The sequence below is a fragment of the Pimephales promelas genome, chromosome 22 (assembly GCF_988280905.1).
Source record: "Pimephales promelas chromosome 22, fPimPro1.hap1.1, whole genome shotgun sequence".
In the NCBI taxonomy this organism is placed as follows: Eukaryota; Metazoa; Chordata; class Actinopteri; order Cypriniformes; family Leuciscidae; genus Pimephales; species Pimephales promelas.
The window spans coordinates 15396646-15419802 of record NC_142790.1 but is presented as its reverse complement, the minus strand read 5'-3'; the positions used below and the strand labels follow the sequence as shown (position 1 = coordinate 15419802).

Genomic DNA, 23157 nt, shown 5'->3' with positions numbered 1-23157 from the left:
TCTAAATGTTTTTAGCATGTTTCTAAATATGACAAGTGCTAAGATATTCTGAGTGTTTTAACATGTTGCTAAATATGACAAGTGCTAAGGTATTCTGAGTGTTTTAGCATGTTGCTAAATATGACAAGTGCTAAGGTATTCTGAGTGTTTTTAGCATGTTGCTATATGACAAGTGCTAAGATATTCTGAGTGTTTTAGCATGTTGCTAAATATGACAAGTGCTAAGATATTCTGAGTGTTTTAGCATGTTGCTAAATATGACAAGTGCTAAGATATTCTAAGTGTTTTAACATGTTGCTAAATATGACAAGTGCTAAGGTATTCTGAGTGTTTTTAGCATGTTGCTATATATGACAAGTGCTAAGGTATTCTGCGTGTTTTAGCATGTTGCTAAATATGACAAGTGCTAAGGTATTCTGAGTGTTTTTAGCATGTTGCTATATATGACAAGTGCTAAGGTACTGAGTGTTTTTAGCATGTTGCTATATATGACAAGTGCTAAGATATTCTGAGTGTTTTAGCATGTTGCTAAATATGACAAGTGCTAAGGTATTCTGAGTGTTTTAGCATGTTGCTAAATATGACAAGTGCTAAGGTATTCTGAGTGTTTTTAGCATGTTGCTATATATGACAAGTGCTAAGGTATTCTAAGTGTTTTTAACATGTTGCTATATATGACAAGTGCTAAGGTACTGAGTGTTTTAGCATGTTGCTAAATTTGACAAGTGCTAAGGTATTCTGAGTGTTTTAGCATGTTGCTAAATTTGACAAGTGCTAAGGTATTCTGAGTGTTTTAGCATGTTGCTAAATTTGACAAGTGCTAAGGTATTCTGAGTGTTTTAGCATGTTGCTAAATATGACAAGTGCTAAGATATTCTGAGTGTTTTAGCATGTTGCTAAATATGACAAGTGCTAAGATATTCTACGTGTTTTAACATGTTGCTAAATATGACAAGTGCTAAGGTATTCTGAGTGTTTTTAGCATGTTGCTATATATGACAAGTGCTAAGATATTCTGAGTGTTTTAGCATGTTGCTAAATATGACAAGTGCTAAGGTATTCTGAGTGTTTTAGCATGTTGCTAAATATGACAAGTGCTAAGGTATTCTGAGTGTTTTTAGCATGTTGCTATATATGACAAGTGCTAAGGTATTCTAAGTGTTTTTAACATGTTGCTATATATGACAAGTGCTAAGGTACTGAGTGTTTTAGCATGTTGCTAAATATGACAAGTGCTAAGGTATTCTGAGTGTTTTAGCATGTTGCTAAATATGACAAGTGCTAAGGTATTCTGAGTGTTTTTAGCATGTTGCTATATATGACAAGTGCTAAGGTATTCTAAGTGTTTTTAACATGTTGCTATATATGACAAGTGCTAAGGTACTGAGTGTTTTAGCATGTTGCTAAATTTGACAAGTGCTAAGGTATTCTGAGTGTTTTAGCATGTTGCTAAATTTGACAAGTGCTAAGGTATTCTGAGTGTTTTAGCATGTTGCTATATGTGACAAGTGCTAAGGTATTCTGAGTGTTTTAGCATGTTTCTAAATATGACAAGTGCTAAGGTACTAAGTGTTTTAGCATGTTGCTATATATGACAATTCTGAGTGTTTTTAGCATGTTGCTATGACAAGTGCTAAGGTAGTGTTTTTAACGTGTTGCTATACAATTTGCTGAGTTGCGAGTGATGTTTAGCAAGTAGCTACATACTTTCTTAGGTGTTCTGTTTGTTTTAGCATATTGCTATACATTTGCTAAGATGTATTACATAAAGGTGTGGTCACATTTACAGTTTGATGAACAGTTTTTGTGGGCAAAATCCAATCATTCATTGGGAATCAGAAATTTCAAGTGAGAGCGAAAGATTTCCCCATTCCGATTTCGCAATGGGTTCAAGTTGGTCATGGATTTACCACATTATGTTTGAAAATGATTTCTGTGTTGAGTGGTACTTCATACATCACTACACTATTAACAATAGAGCATTTGTTGCCTGCAAAATGGCACTGAAATGTCAATAACATGACCACATATTCCTTGCTGAAGAATATGAGCTTGGACATATGGCTATGACATAGAGAAGGAGTCTTCCTCTAGCTATGAATGAATGACTGTTTCCTTGGTGATCCCAAATGGACTTATAAGTATGGATTTATTTTTAGGCCGCTGTTGCAATGCCTGAAACACTCGTGGATGACCGTTCATGTGTTACTGAGGCTTAAAGTCCCTTTAGGTATGACACAGCACTATGCCATATGCTTGAGCAAATCGCCTGTGGTTTTTAATTCACACCCATGTGTTGGCTGGAAAATATGAATCCGGTTGTGTCGCAACAAAGACTATGATTATTCGGAACTTACCAAGATGTGTTAGATACCAATTTTTCAGGATTTATGTACTTTCATAAAATCTAGGATAAAATGTGTGATTTTCTTTTACCACTTAAACCTGGAAATATATAGAAACATCACGGCATAAAATGTCAAATCGATTGGAAAAGAAGACAACAGACAACAATGGTTTCAACATGAACTGATGTGATTTTACTGCATTTTAAGTAACTGACAAGTCTGTTATGAAACTGTATATCTTAAGGGAGAGAAAAACACTCTTCCAGTGAGTTACCAGTTTCAGATAATTCTACGACTCTTTCGTTTCGAAAAGACAGCCTGTCTATAGCCTCTCTTTTCTCCAGAATGCAGTCCTTAAAAGCACTCAGTTGATGTATCGAGTCAATACAACACACAACATAGGTGTAGATGTGCTGGACAAAACCGAAGGAAGAAGAGAACAATCATCAAACAGGACTTTGCTAAAGAGGCACGGATCACTACGCAGGGCCTCTTGTGTTTCTGTCAAGAACCTTGAATGAAATTCTCATTTCAAGGAACTTTATAGAAGGCAAGAGGCAAGTTTGTTCAACTGGATACCGTGTATCAGCTGTTTCGCCGTGATCCTGTGCTGTTCACCTCTAGCATCAGCTTTATCCATTGGTTTACACTCGTAGTATATGTTTTTCTTTTCCTCTGCGTATGATTTTCTACAAGTCATGTACATCCATATAGATAGATGAATGCTTTATGTCAGCATACACGGTAAGCTGGGTGACTATATATGAAGACAACAACTACGACTTCACAGCACTGGCATTGGTTAATACTTAAATACTCAAGCATTATTATTCATAGATTAAAGAGAAAAGGAAAATAATATAACCCCCCCAACTAAGATACACAACTTTGTTTTCCCCAATAATGTTTTGTTTATACTAATGGCATGACATAAGCCTGTTTAAATCCATATCACTTCGAGGCAAGGTGAAAATAATATTCAAACATCTATTAAATGGGGAAATTTCCCTTGATTTTCATTCACATTACCATGCATTACATTTTTATCAATTTTTTTTTAAGTTCACTTGCTTGCTCTTTTTAGTTAACTCGAGAGTAAATAAATGTTGTGTTAAGATAGTGTTGTCTTCACATAGACTCAAAGAATGCATTTTTTTTTGTCATTTCGTATTCATGGGACACATCCACCATATTGCATGTTGACACGTGTAGAAGGATGCAGCGGCGGTCGTGGGGGCTTTCGGGGCAGAAGGGTGGGATCAGCTCCTAGACGACGGCCTTTGAATCCTTGCAGTCCTGAGCAGTGGTGCCTGAGTTAGTCGGTTTGTTGTCTGTCCTCTCGGCCAGACGTTTCGCTTGGCTGCAAATGAAGATTATGATTAACCACCAATGCTGTTAGATAACAATAATCGACTAGTCAAATCGACTAATCGCATTTCACATAAAATGTTGTAAATATTTATTATGTGTGTACATAACATATATTTACAAACTTTTATTGTAGCCCTCAATCGGGTCATGGGGTCTATACGACCCCAATCGACTTTTACTTAATAAAAAAAAAGGTTCCCTTCATCTAAAAAAACAACTGGGCTTGATTCGGTTGTTCTGAAGGTATGTAAAAAAATGTTTACACTTCTGGTCTTCGGGGTCAATATGACCCCACATTGAAATGAATAGGAAATGTGAAAAAACTAAATATATTTTCTTCATGTGTCAAAAAAAAAAGAAGAAAAAAAAATTCCGGCATAAATCTGAAAATTTTTACACAGAAATGAAGGCCTAGTACTAGAGCATACATGCAATGTATAATAAAAAAATAATAATATTTCATATGCAAGCAAGGAATTGTGTGGAAAATGGATACAAAAGTACTTTATATCTCCAAAAACACAGCATTAATGAATAGATGAGAAAAAAAAATGATATATTATTTGTATGATTAAAAATGTATATTTTTGTGTACAATTACTCAATCAATTGTTGGGGACCCCGAAGCCCAGAAGTGTAAACAGGAAACGAAGACCATTTGAAGGTTAAATGCGATTCATCGATTTGACGGCCCTATTATTATGCTGTTAGATGATAATAACAGTGCTATCAAATTGAATAATCAATTTAACATAATTTATCGCATCTAACATAAAAGTTTGTAAATATATGTTATGTGTATGTATGTATATACAAACTTATGTTAGATGTAAATATATGTTATGTGTATGTATGTATGTATGTATGTATATACAAACTTATGTTAGATGCAATTTATCATGATTCATTTATTTGACAGCACTAATAATAATACAATACAATAATATAAATATATAATACAAAAATACAAAACCTAAAAACATTAAAAAATAAATAACACAATTAACATAAAATATACAAAATATAGAATTACATATAAAATCCATAACAAATATAAAGGCAAATTCTGAAACAATTAAGTAGTATGAAATAAATAATAAACATTATTAATTCATATTTCATAATGCGCACTACCATTCAAAAGTATGGTCAAATTCATCAAGCACGCATTAACTTGGTCAAAAGTGACTGTAAAGGCTTTTTTAATGTTGAAAAAGATTTCTATTTTAGAATGTATCAAAGTTTCCACAAAAATATTGCACAGCACCAAATCAGTTTCCTAAGAAGCAAATCAGCATATCTGAATGATTTCTGAAGAGTACTGATGCGGAAAATTCGGCAGTCACCACAGGAATAAATGACACTTTACATACATTTAAATAGAAAAACATTATTTCGGATTGTAATAATATTTGACATATTGATCAAAAAAATTGTCCTTTTGAACGGTAGTGTTAAAAGCAGTGAGGAGCAGCAGAATGGATCTTAAAGATTCTTACTGAAGCATTTCCCTCCCATCAGCCCCTCTCATTGTGACCTACATGGGCTGCTGAGCTGGGTCCTTTTTCCTCTTTGTTCTGTTCTAGCTCACGACTGCACTGAGAAGCTGAAGCCACTGTAAATAAACATTTCTTTAACCTTTTCCTAGGCACACCTACTATGAAAATATTCTTGAACGGGTTGGTGTGATTTCCGTTCTGGTGTGTCTATCATTTCCATTCTCGTATTTCATTCTCCAGCGCCCTGTTCATCACGGATATGACAGAGATTCATTTTTCCCACAGCAATCCCTCTGATTACAGGAGGATAAAGATCATGCAAAAAGACATGAAGTTGAATGGTGTGAGGGTTTCCACTGCTGCTCGACAGATTGGGGAAGTGGGGAACACCACAGAAGGAAAATGCATAGTGTGTGCGTGACCATCAAGCACTCTGTGAATGTGATAAGCTCAGCCAGTGTACAGTATGTGTGTGTGTATGCGTGTCTATAATCCTTTTAGTGATTAAGTGAAATGAGCTGCCAGGTTTCAGACGTTGACATTTAAAGGACAAATCATGTCCGTCTCTGCAGCTCAAATCAGAAAAGGAGCTCCACCTGCCACTGATATGCTGTGTGTGTGTGCGCGAGTGTGAACTAACTAAATACCACATAAAATGGGTTGACAAGTAGTTCTCTTTCCTGCGCTGACATGTTTCCTACTGAAACAGGAAGTTTAAGGGCTCCTTCCAATAGCCAAAATCTTATATCACAATATGAGTAATTTTATTTCACGATAATGATATATATCATGATAGTTATTTTTCCTTAAAAAACATATAAAAGTCACTGCATAGTTTTCACAGAGTAAATTAAAGCAGCACTATGCAGTTGTTTTTTTTGTTTTTTTTACCTTAACTTAATAGCTTTGGAGTTATTGCAATTGTTTAGTGACTATTTTCGGGTTGAATGTTGGACGTCTCGCACCAATTTTATTAAGTTCATTTTGTCAGGTGAAAAGCGACCATTGTAACTGGAGCGCCATATCTGTATAGATTCTCCTTCACTTTTTGGGGTAGGAAATCATATTTTGAGAATTTTGTTTTGCTTGACCGCAAAAAAAAAAAAACACTGCAGCCGGTTACATAAAACAACTAATTAACGAAACAGACGCATAAGATCTTCCATTATGCAAATCAATTAGGACTGTCAAATCGCAAAATTAATATTCAAGAGCAAAGATGATGCATTTTATTTTGTGTCCCCACCCTTATTACACAACTTATAGTTAATCATTCGAAAAGTGCTGTATACTTACACAGTGACAGTTGTGACAATAAATAAACTTATATTTACTTATGAAATGAACTGTTCTTACATCACGAATTTCAGAACAGCATTCAAAACACTGATTTAATTCTGGTTTATGCCAGAATCAGGTCAATATATTGGCTTAAATTAAGCTAACTCTGCTTGGAACAACACATGGGAAGCATTTCAAGGCTGCTAACATGATGATCTGTAAATATTTAAAAGGAAAAAGGTATAAATCATGTCCGTTTCGTTAAATCATCTCAAGAATCTCCTAACAGTTTATATAAAAAGCAATGGCTACCCAGACTGCCTCTGAGCACTTGTCATTTCTATAACGTCATCGAGACATGACAGATTTCTTCTGGTTTGAAGTCATTTACATATGTGATCCTCGCTGAAATGGAGGTGTTGGTGGGGGTGCGGGTGAAGAGGCGTACTTACGGCTCTGTGTGTACATACATGTCACATGATCCATTTTCCACCTCGATTGGTCCATCCACTGGGTCCAGTCCTTGTTCTGACAGCTGTTTCAAGGCACTAAGAGCAGCCTGTGTGAGGTAAGGAAACAGATGGCTTTGAGTAAGACAACATAACACACATCAGCTGCTTTTTAAATAACACTTACTATCAGAAACCTGAGACTGACAGGACACTTTCTGCTCTCTCTGTTTTGTTTGGCTCTTTCCAGATCTCTGTTTATCTAACGTTTATCTAATGTTACTAGGTCAACGTTTTCTGGCTTGCATTTCCTCCAGCCAATGAGAGGGATTCACATTGCCGATCAGCCACGCTGTGGGCCGATAGGCAAAAAATTAGCAATAAATCAAGTGTGCAGGCAAAGTGTGCTGAAATAATAACATCTGATAACACAGGTGTAACTAATATCCTGTTTTGCTCCAGAAAGTCAATGAGTCCAAAGCCAGTTTGTCCATAAGTTTAAAACTGGTGAAGTAACATAAAAGGACTGAAATAGAATAAAAATGGATTGAAATATATTTGTTGTTAGTTTGAAATGACACTTACAGACATTTGTATTTCATATATGAAGAACAATACATTTTACAGAACTCTAATAAAACTGAAATCTGAAAAATATTAAAACATTAAGTATAATGTGGTTGAAATTGTGTGCTGATATACAGCAAAATTAAATACATTTGAATTTTAATGGCTGTTTTATTATTATATTTTTTTATACACTCAACTAAAGGATTATTAGGAACACCATACTAATACTATGTTTGACCCCTTTCGCCTTCAGAACTGCCTTAATTCTACGTGGCATTGATTCATCAAGGTGCTGAAAGCATTCTTTAGAAATGTTGGTCCATATTGATTGGATAGCATCTTGCAGTTGATGGAGATTTGTGGGATGCACATCCAGGGCACGAAGCTCCCGTTCCACCACATCCCAAAGATGCTCTATTGGGTTGAGATCTGGTGACTGTGGGGGCCATTTTAGTACAGTCAACTCATTGTCATGTTCAAGAAACCAATTCTTGCTTTGTGTCATGGTGCATTATCCTGCTGGAAGTAGCCATCAGAGGATGGGTACATGGTGGCAATAAAGGGATGGACATGGTCAGAAACGATGCTCAGGTAGGCCGTGGCATTTAATTGATGCCCAATTGGCACTAAGGGGCCTAAAGTGTGCCTAAAAAACATCCCCCACACCATTACACCACCACCACCAGCCTGGACAGTGATAACAAGGCATGATGGATCCATGTTGTCATTCTCTTTACGCCAAATTCTGACTCTACCATCTGAATGTCTCAACAGAAATTGAGACTCATCAGACCAGGCAACATTTTTCCAGTCTTCAACTGTCCAATTTTGGTGAGCTCTTGCAAATTATAGCCTCTTTTTCCTATTTTTAGTGGAGATGAGCGATACCCGGTGGGGTATTCAGCTGTTGTAGCCCACCCGCTTCAAGGTTGTGTGTGCTGTGGCTTCACAAATGCTTTGCTGCATACCTCGGTTGTAACGAGTGGTTATTTCAGTCAAAGTTGCTCTTCTATCAGCTTAAATCAGTCGTCCCATTCTCCTCTGACCTCTAGCATCAACAAGGCATTTTCGCCCACAGGACTGCCGCATACTGGATGTTTTTCCCATTTCACACCATTCTTTGTAAACCCTAGAAATGGTTGCGTGAAAATTCCAGTAACTGAGCAGATTGTGAAATACTCAGACCGGCCCGTCTGGCACCAACAAGCATGCCACGCTCACAATTGCTCATATTACCTTTCTTTCCCATTCTGACATTCAGTTTGGAGTTCAGGAGATTGTCTTGACCAGGACCACACCCCTAAATGCATTGAAGCAACTTCCATGTGATTGGTTGATTAGATAATTGGATCAATGAGAAATTGAACAGGTGTTCCTAATAATCCTTTAGGTGAGTGTATTTTGCCTTCATTAAGTTTTTGTAATTGAAGTACTTCAATTTATTTATTTCAGTTAGTTGCAGGAAGATTTTTAAGTTTAAGTTTTTCTAATCTAATCTAATATTTTATTTCAATTGATTAAATTTTTAGTTAACAATAAAACACTGGAAATCGAATAAGTTAAAAAGGAACCATAAAAATCACTAATCCGTGTAGTTAATATTATCAATGTAATTTCCCAATGTCCTAAAACTTGTTAGACAAATGAAATTCTTTTGTTGTGACATTCAACAAATTCCTCTTTCTGTCACTTTCATTCAACATGTATCTGTAAGAGGTGGACAACTGAATCCAAGTTCCAAAATAAATGTTTGGTTTTACCAAGCCCTATCAAATGTACATAGGCCATAATAGCCTTAAATGCATCATTTATAAAAAGGAAGTGTATCCCTGTGGGACTGAATGCGAGTTGGCCATCAGAGATTACAGGCAGATGCTTCTCTTCTCAAGTGAACGTTCAGAAATCTTACAGAACATGATAGTCGGCATGTCTGTCACAATCCCTAAAGCCTCGTTCAGCCGGTCAAAATAAAACGAGTATGACTGAGAATCATGGCTGAAGAGGGACAGAGTGCGAGAAAAGCGTGCAGTTGCTGAGGGGAGACCCTCGCAGTGACAGAAGCGGGTTGAGAATTGGCAGATCCACCTGGATGTCGGGGTTGATGCTCTCTCCAGCATCCTGCCAATGAGCACCAGATGTGCTGCTTGGGACGCAACAACCATGACATATTTCTCACAGCTGACAGCCTATTCCCTCTGAACCCAAACCCCCCCCCAGCACCCCAACCCACTCATGAGGCGTGGACACCACACACGCACAGATGTGTGTGCATTCCTCACCCTGATTAATCAGGATTTGGCTGGATCAAATAACGGAGGCTAATTGTGTCAGGCACCCTATATGTGTGTGTGTCCATATCAGATAGAACAGACTTTGATAAGTATTATGCATCATATATCACATGATCTTACATCAATCATAATTATACTATAAAGAATATAGTACATAGTGGTCCGAAAAAGTATTTAGATGTTTCATTTACACTTAAACATGTCTAAAATGCTATTGATTTAGATGTACATCAAACCAAATAGCATCTGCAAACAACCCACTAACGTTTAGTAATCGAGAAGTGTCCAAATCATTTTAGATAAAGTTTAAAAGAATGTAATTTCTTAAAAATGTCTTGTATTATACATCTTTTGACCAGTTTAATGCATCTTTACAGAATAAAAGTTTCAATTTATTTCAAAATAAATCTTACTGAAGTCAAACTTTTGTACAGTAGTGTGCATATATAATAAATCAAATATGTTTTTTGCAAAATGATTTCGACTGCAGTGATGTTCATATATTTTTAAGGTGGCTTAAATGGTGTCTTTTCAAGGCCAGTCGGAAAGCCTCAAAGTCAATAAATAGGACAGGCCTGAAACAAATCCAATCCTACTCACAGAATCTTGACAAAAGCCCAGACTCTGACTTAACATCTCAAAGAATTGTTCATCATGTGCTAATGTGAAAATTTGAGATGAGCTGGCCAAAGCACAGGAAATGAGTGCAGCCCATGACAATGAGCCACATAAGTGAGTTTATGCCATCACATCTGCAGGGACGACAGTCAAATCACTGCGGACGCTGAAAAGTCATTCTATCACGGCACATATATTTATCCATTTAAGGAACCCTTTTGGGGGGTTTTATGTGTGGAATGTCTTATCAAGTTGTGAAATCTGTGAAAACGAGCCCTTATCTATAATGGGACATATTGTACGTCTGTTACCTAGTGCATGCATGTAAATTCCCAGCGGCGTTTGGACCAGTAATAAATCAGGTTTAAATGAAATTTGGTCGGGTGATTGATGACAAGTGTGTAGAAGGCTCAATAAGGAGGACATTTTTCAGCCAGGAAATTGTTCAATATTCCAGACGATAATTTAAAGGCATTCTGAGCTTTCCCGGTAAACGAACAGTTCTCAGGACTGCTATGAAAAAGAGAGCCTGAATGCTGCTGTATAAATCATCTGTAGGCCAACTTCATACTCAGCAGTTTAACTTCAATATGCATTTCATTTACTTTACAGGGAACATATGCACGATATGGAAACAACACCATTCCAAAACATGAATTCAATTTGCCTGATAAATATTTTTTCCAAATTCAATCAAAACCTCCTTTGACTCTGACATCTAAGGTATGTTTAAACAGCCTTGCGCCCAAAGCAACGCATGCTGGCTAAAAATTAGGCTTGAGACGTGAGTGTAAGCTTAGCCTTTTGATGGATTCGGATGCAGATTCCTCTACGGTACAAAGCGTATAACTCATCCTCTCCTGTGGCCAATAAATTGCAATCAAAAGGGTAATTACCGGTGTGTGTGTGTGTGTGTGCCATTACAGTCTCTGAGTAAATAAGCAGCATCTGCTTTTGCACTGCCAGACAAAGACCATGAATCAAGCGGGAGAAGACAGGCTTGTGATAAAGGCCCGGCGGCCCATCACCAAACAGCAGGCTCAAAGATAAATATCCGACTATCTATTGTAACAACAGTCAATTACATCATTATTTTTCTAATGAGATAGATAGAGTGAGCTGGCTGAATCACTGATGGGCTGAAATATGTTTAGTCTAGCCCTCCAAACCTGGAAGTGGTCAATCTCTTTCGTTGAGAACATCAGATCAGAAGTAGCGCTGTCCCGGGACCCCAGGTGACACCCCCACATCTCTCCCCCTGCTTTAGATAACACACACCACCACTCAGCGAAGGCATTAGTGAGCTCGATCGATAAATCTTGACGTGCGCTACTTTGCGGGACGCATTCATCAGCTCACCGTTGGATTCAAACGAAGGGAAAAAAGGCGGAATGTGGAATGTGTCAAAGCTAAATATCTCGGTGCGGACTAATAGGGCGCGTGGAGGGAGACGAACGGAGGACTTTGTCAAAGGACAGTGAGGAGTCATTTTTCTAAGCCGCTTTAATGGTTTCACTGATTGCATTTTTATTTCCTTCACTGCCTTGGCTAAACAGTGGCGCTTTCCCCAAGAGATGAGCTCTATGCCTTTGAGGCCAATTTACGGACAGGGAGGGAGGTGATGGATCGACAGGGCCAAGCACCTCTATCGACCTGGCTCTCACAGGGGGGGCATCCAACAAGGATAACATGGAAGCCTTCAAGCTGAAGTGGAGAGAATCTGACAGCCTATCACTCACGGACATGGAGCGTAGAAAGCAAGCATTAACTACATTCACTTGGTCCCTGAAGTAAAGACATTGCGGGAGGGATTCACTAAAAATGAATTGCGCCAACTTATACCTTTGTTTATTTGCTTGCACTGTTGTTTTAGCACCTAATTCACTTAAGATTCACTAAAGAGTTCCTTATTATCAGTTGTTTGGAAACTCTTTACAATAAGGTTCATTAGTCAACATTAGTTAACATGGACACATTTACTAATAAATTATTAAAACCAAAGGCTGTATTTGTTAGCATTAGTTAAAGCACTGTGAACTAACATGAACATAAAATGAACAGCTATATTTGTATTCTCTAATATAGAGGTGACCGTGCTTTTTCTGTTGTTGGTCCAAAACTATGGAATAGTCTTCCTGTATCTTTAAGATTAATATCCACTGAGTCTGTTTTTAAATCTAAGTTAAAAACCTACCTGTTTTCACTGGCCTACAAGTGTCCTTGATCTAATGTTGAATGGTCAAATTGGTGGTTTCGATGTAACCCCCCCCCCCCCCCCCTTTTCTCATTAGTTTTGCGGTCAGTCTTGTTTTTTTTTACGATATTTTATTTCTTCTGTACAGCACAATGTTCAACTACTGTTGTTTTTATTGTGCTTTATAAATAAAAGTTGATTGATTGATTGATTGATTGATTGATTGATTGATTGATTGATAATATTAACAATTAATATGTAACAAATGTATCGCCCATTGTTAATTCATATTAGTTATTATATTGACTGTTAACTAATTAACCTTATTGTAAAGTGTTACCAGTTGTTTTATAATAAAATGCTAGTTTTCATTATTTGTGCATCTGATAAATTATTAAATATAAGTGTATTTTTAATAAAATTTCATCTTATCTCTGTAAAGACTGACAAATACTAAAAAGGCTGATACTATTTTTGATACATCAGGCTTTTTTGAGCCATATTGTATGATATAGTGAGAATATGCAGCTCATATACAGTATATGAGGAAGAAAACATGGAATTTAGTGCAGTTGCTGACATTAATATGGCCAAAGAGTAAGATAAAATTCAGATAAACATACAAAACTTCAAAAGCAATGAAATACAATCATGATTGAAAGATGTACAAATAAACGTTCATTCCTCCATAGAGAATCTCTCCCGATCCTTCGGATTCAGAGGTCCATGCATGTGGACTCCTTTCTTCTGCTCATCCCACAGGTTTTTTATGAGGTTTGGGTCAGGGGACTGCTATGTCCATGGCAAAACCTTCATTCTGTGGTCAGTGAACTATTCTGTTGTTTATTTTGAGATGCGCTTTAGATCATTGTCGTGTAAGAAGTTCCAAACCACAGCCCAGTTTAAGCCTCCTGCCAGGGTCAGTCATGTGGTGATTTATTATCCGTGTTTCCTAGCAAGTTGCTCAAGGTCTTTGGAAGAAAATTAGCCCCACAGCATTAAAGATCCACCAGCATAATTCACAAAGGGAATGCGGTAATTTTCTACATGGCCATGTTTCTGTTTATGCCAAACCCACCTCAGGTGTTTCTCTAAAAAGCTTTATTTTGGTCTAATCTGACCATAAACCCCAGTCCCTCTGAAAGCTCCAGTAATGCCTCTAGGTGCAGAGTGCTGATAGATGTCACCAAAAACTTCCCAAACCAGACGTGGTTATATAGGTGATTATAGTTTTGGAAACGTTCTGACCCCAAGACCCAACTACCAGCAATTCTCCAACTTCTTCCTTACAGTTTGGTGACTCGAACCATCCTCCTCAGGGTGTGTCGGGCCAATATAGACACACATCCTCTTACAGGAAGATTGTTACCATCTCCAGATGATTCAAACTTCTTAAAAATTACCCAGATCGTGGAAGAAGAGTATTCCAACAATTAAACTATTATCTTATAGCCATTTTGTGATTTGTACATCTCAAAAACCTTTTTTTACACATCACTGTACATGTACTGTATGTTCAGGTCTTGATGGATGCCTATAGGATTTTGGCCTGTATGTCACATCATATTTAGAGCCCAGTGAAACTTAAGTGTTCCTGATCCCTCAGGCGAACTTTGGAATTTGTAGGTGTGTCAATAATTGTGCAATAGATTTCAGAAAACATTAATTAAAGGTTCGATTTTTGAGAATATTTTGAATGAAAGACAACGAGGAGAAATTTTTACAGTCGGTTTTCCTCATATTTACCAAGAGTGCTGATATTGGTGGAGCCCACTGTATGAAAGTCTGGTTAAGTTGGACTGCATGTTAAGTTGTAAGCATGAAATATTGTACAATATTGGTACAAATCACTGGTGAATTAGCCCCAGAGAGCCTTTTTATCTTTTTTTATTGCTAGAAGAGGACAGGATTCAGGACAGGGTAGCATTTCCCACATAAGCACTAAGGCTCAATCTATCTCTGCTTACTCTAAGGCAAGTGGTTGGGTTGGGTTTGGGATGGGGGTTGTAGACTAGGGAATAGTGTTTAGTCAGCAGATTGTTATGCAAAAGAAACATTTTCAGGGTGATACAAGACCTCACTTCAAAATTATCCCACATACTATTCAGCTACCTGCCACATAATTAAATTATTGAACACAAAATATCTGTTATCAGTTGCAGTGGTGGTGGTTGTGGAATTACAGACCACTAGATGGCCCGATTGAAGAATCAGGATTAAGTATTGCAGGGAGCTGTGCAAAAATTTAAATGAATATTGCACGATTCTGCGGTGCAACAACAATTTCCCGACAGTAAACCGATTCCCATTCTATATCTGACGTACGTCAAACGCTCAAGCAATTTCTTACACAAAGAACAATTGGATCCGCAATATCCGCTTGGTTGCGTCCAGACAAAAAAGAAATAAAAATGAGGCATATCTCTCCCTCGGATTCAGCAGTACAAAGGTGGGTAATGAAGAGAGGCCAAAGTGTGTTGTATAAAAAAGTTATAGTATGAATTAATTACAAATTCAAATAAATCCTATAGGATTTTGAAAAGCAAGTTCAAGCAAGGAGAGTGGACGAAGGTGCTTGAAAATCTACAAAAAAAGTTTTGGGAACCACTGCACTGGCTCCAATGAGCATAAGTGTCTTTGATTCTGAGAACATTCAGTCCCACTTCTTTGTATAGACTAGAGGGAACATTTGCAAGATGGGCGTAGTAGTGTATGTTATTAGACCTGATCATCTCCTGTTTTTACTGGGGAGAGATGAAGCTCTCATCTGGTGGACCGGTGGGTTTTTCCCATGGTCCGGCACAGCTTCCCACCAAAGCTCATCCACGGTCCACTCCAAGAGCATCAGTCCTGGTCCCCTGCTGGCCTTTGATCGGCATTTCATCATTTGTTTTCTCTGCCACCTCATCTCTATGAGACATGCTGCTGAAGACACAGCCCATTTAGTCCTCCATTAACCACTGACGACGAGGAACCGCTCGCTGCGTGTTTGGCAGCACTATAAACAGGCCCACAATCTGAAACGCAATCAAACACTCTGCAGGTGTACACACAGACACAATCTCTTCTGCTCGGGCTCACCCTCCAACACCGGTGGGCTTTTTCTCCACTGTCCAACAGATGGGTTTCTGAGCCGTCCAAAGCTCGCGTGAGTGAATGGAAACACAAATCCTGCTCTTTGTTTTATTTATTACACAACTGTACAGGCTGTTGACATCAAAAGAGTCAGAGCTGCTTTCTCGTCAAATAGCTAATGCCACAGGATCAGAGTTAAATGGAAGAATTCAAATTTATGTATGACTCACAGTGGTGAAGTTGTGACATATCTCATCCTAGACTAAACAATTATTACAGCCGCTAAGGAGGGGAGACGAAAGAAAATCTCTTTACTGTGGTTTAAAGGGGCCGTTCACCAAAATATGAAAATTCTGTCATGATTAAACACCAACAACTATTACTTTAAAGATAACTAGAACGATAACTACATTGGTGTCCACACCAAGACATGAAAACTTTCTGTGCACTGTCACTTTAAATGATTAAGCTTTTTAAAGTTGGATAGATTCTTATTGGCTGTTAGTGTTTTTATCATTCATCGGCAATTAAAAAAAACAAACGCTCTGGAAGTTATTTAACAATATTGTTACTCTGTGTCATTATCCAAAATTGTTGTGGTGTGGACTTAACTATTCTCACAGAAGAGTGATTAATAAAACTTTATAGTTCATGACTTAAAATCTCAATGAATAAAACCTGTGTTACTTTCGTTCATTTGTGGGAAACAAACAGTGGTGGAAAGAGTACTAACAAATTGTACTTAAGTAAAAGTATTGCTACTTAAGTAATAATTTACTTGAATACAAGTAGAAGTACAGAAAAATGATAGGACTCAAGTAAGAGTAAATAAGAAGTTTGCTTAAAACTACTCAAGTAACTACATTACAAAGTACTTTAGTATTATTTTTCTATTTTTTTTTTTTACTACTCTTAACCTTTAATGCAATGCGAATCAACATTGCAATGTGATCTTGTAACATATAATTTAATAAAATTATATTCTCACTCGGTTAAGAAGCAACATGAAACATGAAACTGACATGTATTGTGATTTTGAAAAGTAAATCCAGGAAAGTTCATTTGAATGTTTAATTTGAATCAAGGTTAAGGTGACAGGACCCATAAAAAAGTTAGATTTAGAACAATAGCCTATGAATAGAAAAAGTTATAGTAAAAAAAAAAAAAAAGAAAGAAAAATTAAGTGGGGTACAGGTGAACATTAATTAAATACTCACTTTTTTCCCTTCTACTGATCAATTGATGCTATTGTAACGAACTGCACTTTTACATGGTTGACAGATAAATCACGCAAATCTTATTTCACTGTTGTTGAGCTTTGTACAACGTTTGCTTCGTACATTTAGTTTAACTGTATTGTTAAAGAGGGCAAGCTTTACCATTTAATTGATATGTGCGTTTTAGACACTTAAGTTACATTGTTCTCGCTCCATCAGTGCAATAACTGCGTCCATGTTATGAGCCGAGGTTTTTTATTTACTTTAACTGCTCAGTGTTCTGGTATTATCAATGGGATTACATATTTCAGGAGTTGCTAATAATTCACTTACATTCACTGAAATATTGAAATGTTAACGATAATGATTCAAACAAGAGCGCCAGTGATTGAATGTCAAAGCGCGGTTTGAAAGCCTCACCCCCCAGCCGAACTGAAAGTTTTGATTGGTTTTGCACCCGAGTCAGACCTGTCTGTTATTGGCTGAAGCGCTTTAGATCTGTCTGTTATTGGCTGAAGCGCTTTAGATCTGTCTGTTATTGGCTGAAGCGCTTCAGACTTGTCTGTTATTGGCTGAAGCGCTTTAGATCTGTCTGTTATTGGCTGAAGCGCTTTAGATCTGTCTGTTATTGGCTGAAGTGCTTCAGATCTGTCTGTTTTTGACTGAAGTGCTTCAGAACGGTCTGTTATTGGCTGAAGCGCTACAGATCTGTCTGTTATTGGCTGAAGTGCTTCAGATCTGTCTGTTATTGGCTGAAGCGCTTTAGATCTGTCTGTTATTGGCTGAAGCGCTGTAGATCTGTCTGTTATTGGCTGAAGCGCTTCAGATCTGTCTGTTATTGGCTGAAGCTCCTCAGATCTGTCTGTTATTGGCTAAAGCGCTTTAGATCTGTCTGTTATTGGCTGAAGCGCTTCAGATCTGTCTGTTATTGGCTGAAGCTCCTCAGATCTGTCTGTTATTGGCTGAAGCGCTTCAGATCTGTCTGTTATTGGCTGAAGCCCTTTAGATCTGTCTGTTATTGGCTGAAGCGCTTTAGATCTGTCTGTTATTGGCTGAAGTGCTTCAGATCTGTCTGTTATTGGCTGAAGTGCTTCAGATCGGTCTGTTATTGGCTGAAGCGCTACAGATCTGTCTGTTATTGGCTGAAGTGCTTCAGATCTGTCTGTTATTGGCTGAAGCGCTTTAGATCTGTCTGTTATTGGCTGAAGCGCTGTAGATCTGTCTGTTATTGGCTGAAGCGCTTCAGATCTGTCTGTTATTGGCTGAAGCTCCTCAGATCTGTCTGTTATTGGCTAAAGCGCTTTAGATCTGTCTGTTATTGGCTGAAGTGCTTTAGATCCGTCTGTTATTGGCTGAAGTGCTTCAGATCTGTCTGTTATTGGCTGAAGCTCCTCAGATCTGTCTGTTATTGGCTAAAGCGCTTTAGATCTGTCTGTTATTGGCTGAAGTGCTTTAGATCCGTCTGTTATTGGCTGAAGCGCTTCAGATCTGTCTGTTATTGGCTGAAGCTCCTCAGATCTGTCTGTTATTGGCTAAAGCGCTTTAGATCTGTCTGTTATTGGCTGAAGTGCTTTAGATCTGTCTGTTATTGGCTGAAGCGCTTCAGACTTGTCTGTTATTGGCTGAAGCGCTTTAGATCTGTCTGTTATTGGCTGAAGCGCTTTAGATCTGTCTGTTATTGGCTGAAGCGCTTTAGATCTGTCTGTTATTGGCTGAAGCGCTTTAGATCTGTCTGTTATTGGCTGAAGCGCTTCAGACTTGTCTGTTATTGGCTGAAGCGCTTTAGATCTGTCTGTTATTGGCTGAAGCGCTTTAGATCTGTCTGTTATTGGCTGAAGTGCTTCAGATCTGTCTGTTTTTGACTGAAGTGCTTCAGATCGGTCTGTTATTGGCTGAAGCGCTACAGATCTGTCTGTTATTGGCTGAAGTGCTTCAGATCTGTCTGTTATTGGCTGAAGCGCTTTAGATCTGTCTGTTATTGGCTGAAGCGCTGTAGATCTGTCTGTTATTGGCTGAAGCGCTTCAGATCTGTCTGTTATTGGCTGAAGCTCCTCAGATCTGTCTGTTATTGGCTAAAGCGCTTTAGATCTGTCTGTTATTGGCTGAAGCGCTTCAGATATGTCTGTTATTGGCTGAAGCTCCTCAGATCTGTCTGTTATTGGCTGAAGCGCTTCAGATCTGTCTGTTATTGGCTGAAGCCCTTTAGATCTGTCTGTTATTGGCTGAAGCGCTTTAGATCTGTCTGTTATTGGCTGAAGTGCTTCAGATCTGTCTGTTATTGGCTGAAGTGCTTCAGATCGGTCTGTTATTGGCTGAAGCGCTACAGATCTGTCTGTTATTGGCTGAAGTGCTTCAGATCTGTCTGTTATTGGCTGAAGCGCTTTAGATCTGTCTGTTATTGGCTGAAGCGCTGTAGATCTGTCTGTTATTGGCTGAAGCGCTTCAGATCTGTCTGTTATTGGCTGAAGCTCCTCAGATCTGTCTGTTATTGGCTAAAGCGCTTTAGATCTGTCTGTTATTGGCTGAAGTGCTTTAGATCCGTCTGTTATTGGCTGAAGTGCTTCAGATCTGTCTGTTATTGGCTGAAGCTCCTCAGATCTGTCTGTTATTGGCTAAAGCGCTTTAGATCTGTCTGTTATTGGCTGAAGTGCTTTAGATCCGTCTGTTATTGGCTGAAGCGCTTCAGATCTGTCTGTTATTGGCTGAAGCTCCTCAGATCTGTCTGTTATTGGCTGAAGCTCCTCAGATCTGTCTGTTATTGGCTAAAGCGCTTTAGATCTGTCTGTTATTGGCTGAAGTGCTTTAGATCTGTCTGTTATTGGCTGAAGCACTTCAGATCTGTCTGTTATTGGCTGAAGCTCCTCAGATCTGTCTGTTATTGGCTGAAGCGCTTTAGATCTGTCTGTTATTGGCTGAAGCGCTTCAGATCTGTCTGTTATTGGCTAAAGCGCTTCAGATCTGTCTGTTATTGGCTAAAGCGCTTTAGATCTGTCTGTTATTGGCTGAAGTGCTTTAGATCCGTCTGTTATTGGCTGAAGCGCTTCAGATCTGTCTGTTATTGGCTGAAGTGCTTTAGATCTGTCTGTTATTGGCTAAAGCGCTTTAGATCTGTCTGTTATTGGCTGAAGCGCTTCAGATCTGTCTGCTATTGGCTGAAGCGCTTCAGATCTGTCTGTTATTGGCTGAAGCGCTTTAGATCTGTCTGTTATTGGCTGAAGCGCTGTAGATCTGTCTGTTATTGGCTGAAGCGCTTCAGATCTGTCTGTTATTGGCTGAAGCTCCTCAGATCTGTCTGTTATTGGCTAAAGCGCTTTAGATCTGTCTGTTATTGGCTGAAGCGCTTCAGATCTGTCTGTTATTGGCTGAAGCTCCTCAGATCTGTCTGTTATTGGCTGAAGCGCTTCAGATCTGTCTGTTATTGGCTGAAGCCCTTTAGATCTGTCTGTTATTGGCTGAAGCGCTTTAGATCTGTCTGTTATTGGCTGAAGTGCTTCAGATCTGTCTGTTATTGGCTGAAGTGCTTCAGATCGGTCTGTTATTGGCTGAAGCGCTACAGATCTGTCTGTTATTGGCTGAAGTGCTTCAGATCTGTCTGTTATTGGCTGAAGCGCTTTAGATCTGTCTGTTATTGGCTGAAGCGCTGTAGATCTGTCTGTTATTGGCTGAAGCGCTTCAGATCTGTCTGTTATTGGCTGAAGCTCCTCAGATCTGTCTGTTATTGGCTAAAGCGCTTTAGATCTGTCTGTTATTGGCTGAAGTGCTTTAGATCCGTCTGTTATTGGCTGAAGTGCTTCAGATCCGTCTGTTATTGGCTGAAGCTCCTCAGATCTGTCTGTTATTGGCTAAAGCGCTTTAGATCTGTCTGTTATTGGCTGAAGTGCTTTAGATCCGTCTGTTATTGGCTGAAGCGCTTCAGATCTGTCTGTTATTGGCTGAAGCTCCTCAGATCTGTCTGTTATTGGCTGAAGCTCCTCAGATCTGTCTGTTATTGGCTAAAGCGCTTTAGATCTGTCTGTTATTGGCTGAAGTGCTTTAGATCTGTCTGTTATTGGCTGAAGCACTTCAGATCTGTCTGTTATTGGCTGAAGCTCCTCAGATCTGTCTGTTATTGGCTGAAGCGCTTTAGATCTGTCTGTTATTGGCTGAAGCGCTTCAGATCTGTCTGTTATTGGCTGAAGCGCTTCAGATCTGTCTGTTATTGGCTAAAGCGCTTTAGATCTGTCTGTTATTGGCTGAAGTGCTTTAGATCCGTCTGTTATTGGCTGAAGCGCTTCAGATCTGTCTGTTATTGGCTGAAGTGCTTTAGATCTGTCTGTTATTGGCTAAAGCGCTTTAGATCTGTCTGTTATTGGCTGAAGCGCTTCAGATCTGTCTGCTATTGGCTGAAGCGCTTCAGATCTGTCTGTTATTGGCTGAAGTGGAAGGCTCGACCACAGTAGTTTTGAAAAGTGTCCGTCAAATGTCAGCTAGCTTGCCCTGTTGCTCCGCCAACAAAAGTATTTGTAATAAGTTACTTTCCACCTCTGGAAACAAATACAAAATTTAAGAACGTGGAGGCCGCTCTTTTCCATGCAATTACAATGAAGATTCAAAATGAACCCAAAAGCACCAAAAACGTGTCATAAAAGTAGTCAATTTTATGTTTTAATTATGAAACTTTATTGTGTTGACTAAAAATCTACCTTAGCTCTGCTTCTGAGATGTAGCAATGTTGAATTCACATATGAACCATTTTTTTAGAGTGAAATGAATAATTTGATTCTGAATGATTTGCTATTAGTATTCATTTGGACTGTTTTAGGGACTACTTTTATAATGCTTTCCTGACATAAAGGTTTCTCACAAAAAAGAAAAAAAACAGTGTATGTTTTGTAACAACATGAATGTGAGCAAATGATGACAGAATCATCATTTTTGTGGGTTCTACCCCTTTTGCTAAATCACTTTATGAATGATCAGCTGCATGTGCAGGTTATTGTACAGTGGGAAAAAAAAACAGTTGTTCCCATTTTTAAAAGGGGCATATAAATCCATTCTGCCACCGGCCCTCCGGAGCGCAGCAGTAATGTGAGAGGCCGATGGAAAGAAGATCCCACAGAAAGCCCACCGTTCTCCAGACATCAAAGCTCTGGAGACAACTCACAGTGACATTCCTGCCTCTCGTTTGGAAACTTGCCGCCCTGCGCCCAAAGCGCCCGGAGAGGAGAGGCTCCCCATCCTACACCACCTATATTTCACATCCATAAAGTCTGGAACAGGCCGGATATCAGACGAGGAGCAGATGAGCACCATTCCGAATGAGCCACTCTGGAAGCAGGACATACCAGAGCCCTCGGCTCAATGGGCTGTGAAATCACACATAAAGAAGAAACCAATAGGAGGGAGATGTGGAATTTCAGCCGCTTATCAAATCCAGCTTCCAGACTATTTCGACACTTCTGTAGGAGCATCAGAGAGATGAGTACACAACCCCTCTTCAGACAAGAACAAAGAGACCCTCTTTCTGTCTCTTGTTGAAGCGATAATGGTGAAAACGGCGAGTGATAAATGCTCCGCACATTCACACGTAATTTATTGCCGCTCATCAACACGTTCTAAACTCGCGTCTGCTGGGCTCCTAGCTAATTGTAAAAACGTCAGTTGCACTCAGCACAGGGTGGAAGCGTTAAATTTTTTCAGTGCTTGAAGAGATAAAACCCGCTCCCTGTTATGCGAACAAGATTCAAATAAAAAGCCCCCCTAACCCCTAAGCGTTTCACATTGTCTTTCACATGAACACATGCTCTCAATAACAATTGCTGATTTAGGATTATCTAATCAGACAGGTGAGAAAAAGAAAAAAAAAACGAGATTTAGGCGTGAAAAAATAGTCAGGAACAAGTAATACTGTTAACAGAAACTAAAAAACTATTTTTTTTAACCCTCAAACCATATTCACTTTATAGCCCTTAATCCTGTAATTGTGGACAAATGTGGGTACAGAAGACTCAGGTGTGATCCTAATTTTGATTTATTATAAGTGTTATATCACTGTCTCCGATAAAGTTTTGTCTATCCATTTATGGTGTTTTTTTTTTTTTTTTTTTTTTTATTTACTTCAAAAAGTACCATATTTTCTATGTAAATTATTTCTATGTAAATTAATTACTATGTAGTTTTATTTATTTCTTATTTTTTTAACTACATTTAAATATCATTCCAATAAGTTCTTAAAGCAAAAACCTAAGTGACGTTCCTGTCACCT

The 23157-nt window shown here is 38.5% G+C and overlaps 1 protein-coding gene across 2 annotated transcripts in view; it reads right to left on the bottom strand.

The window, feature by feature from the left end:
• Positions 1-3321: 3321 nt before the first annotated feature.
• The window catches only part of stau2 (staufen double-stranded RNA binding protein 2), a 174880-nt gene continuing 155044 nt past the window's right edge, over positions 3322-23157 (bottom strand). Inside the window, exons 14-15 of one of the 2 annotated variants that reach the window (XM_089125989.1) lie at positions 6970-7058; positions 3322-3708 (exon numbers count right to left, since the gene is read on the bottom strand). In XM_089125989.1, the coding sequence (XP_088982115.1) occupies positions 3615-3708; positions 6970-7058 (183 nt within the window). In that variant the 3' untranslated portion in view covers positions 3322-3614. Of the gene's footprint in view, positions 3709-6951; positions 7059-23157 lie in introns of both variants that reach the window. The other variant, XM_089125988.1, reaches the window with a different exon arrangement.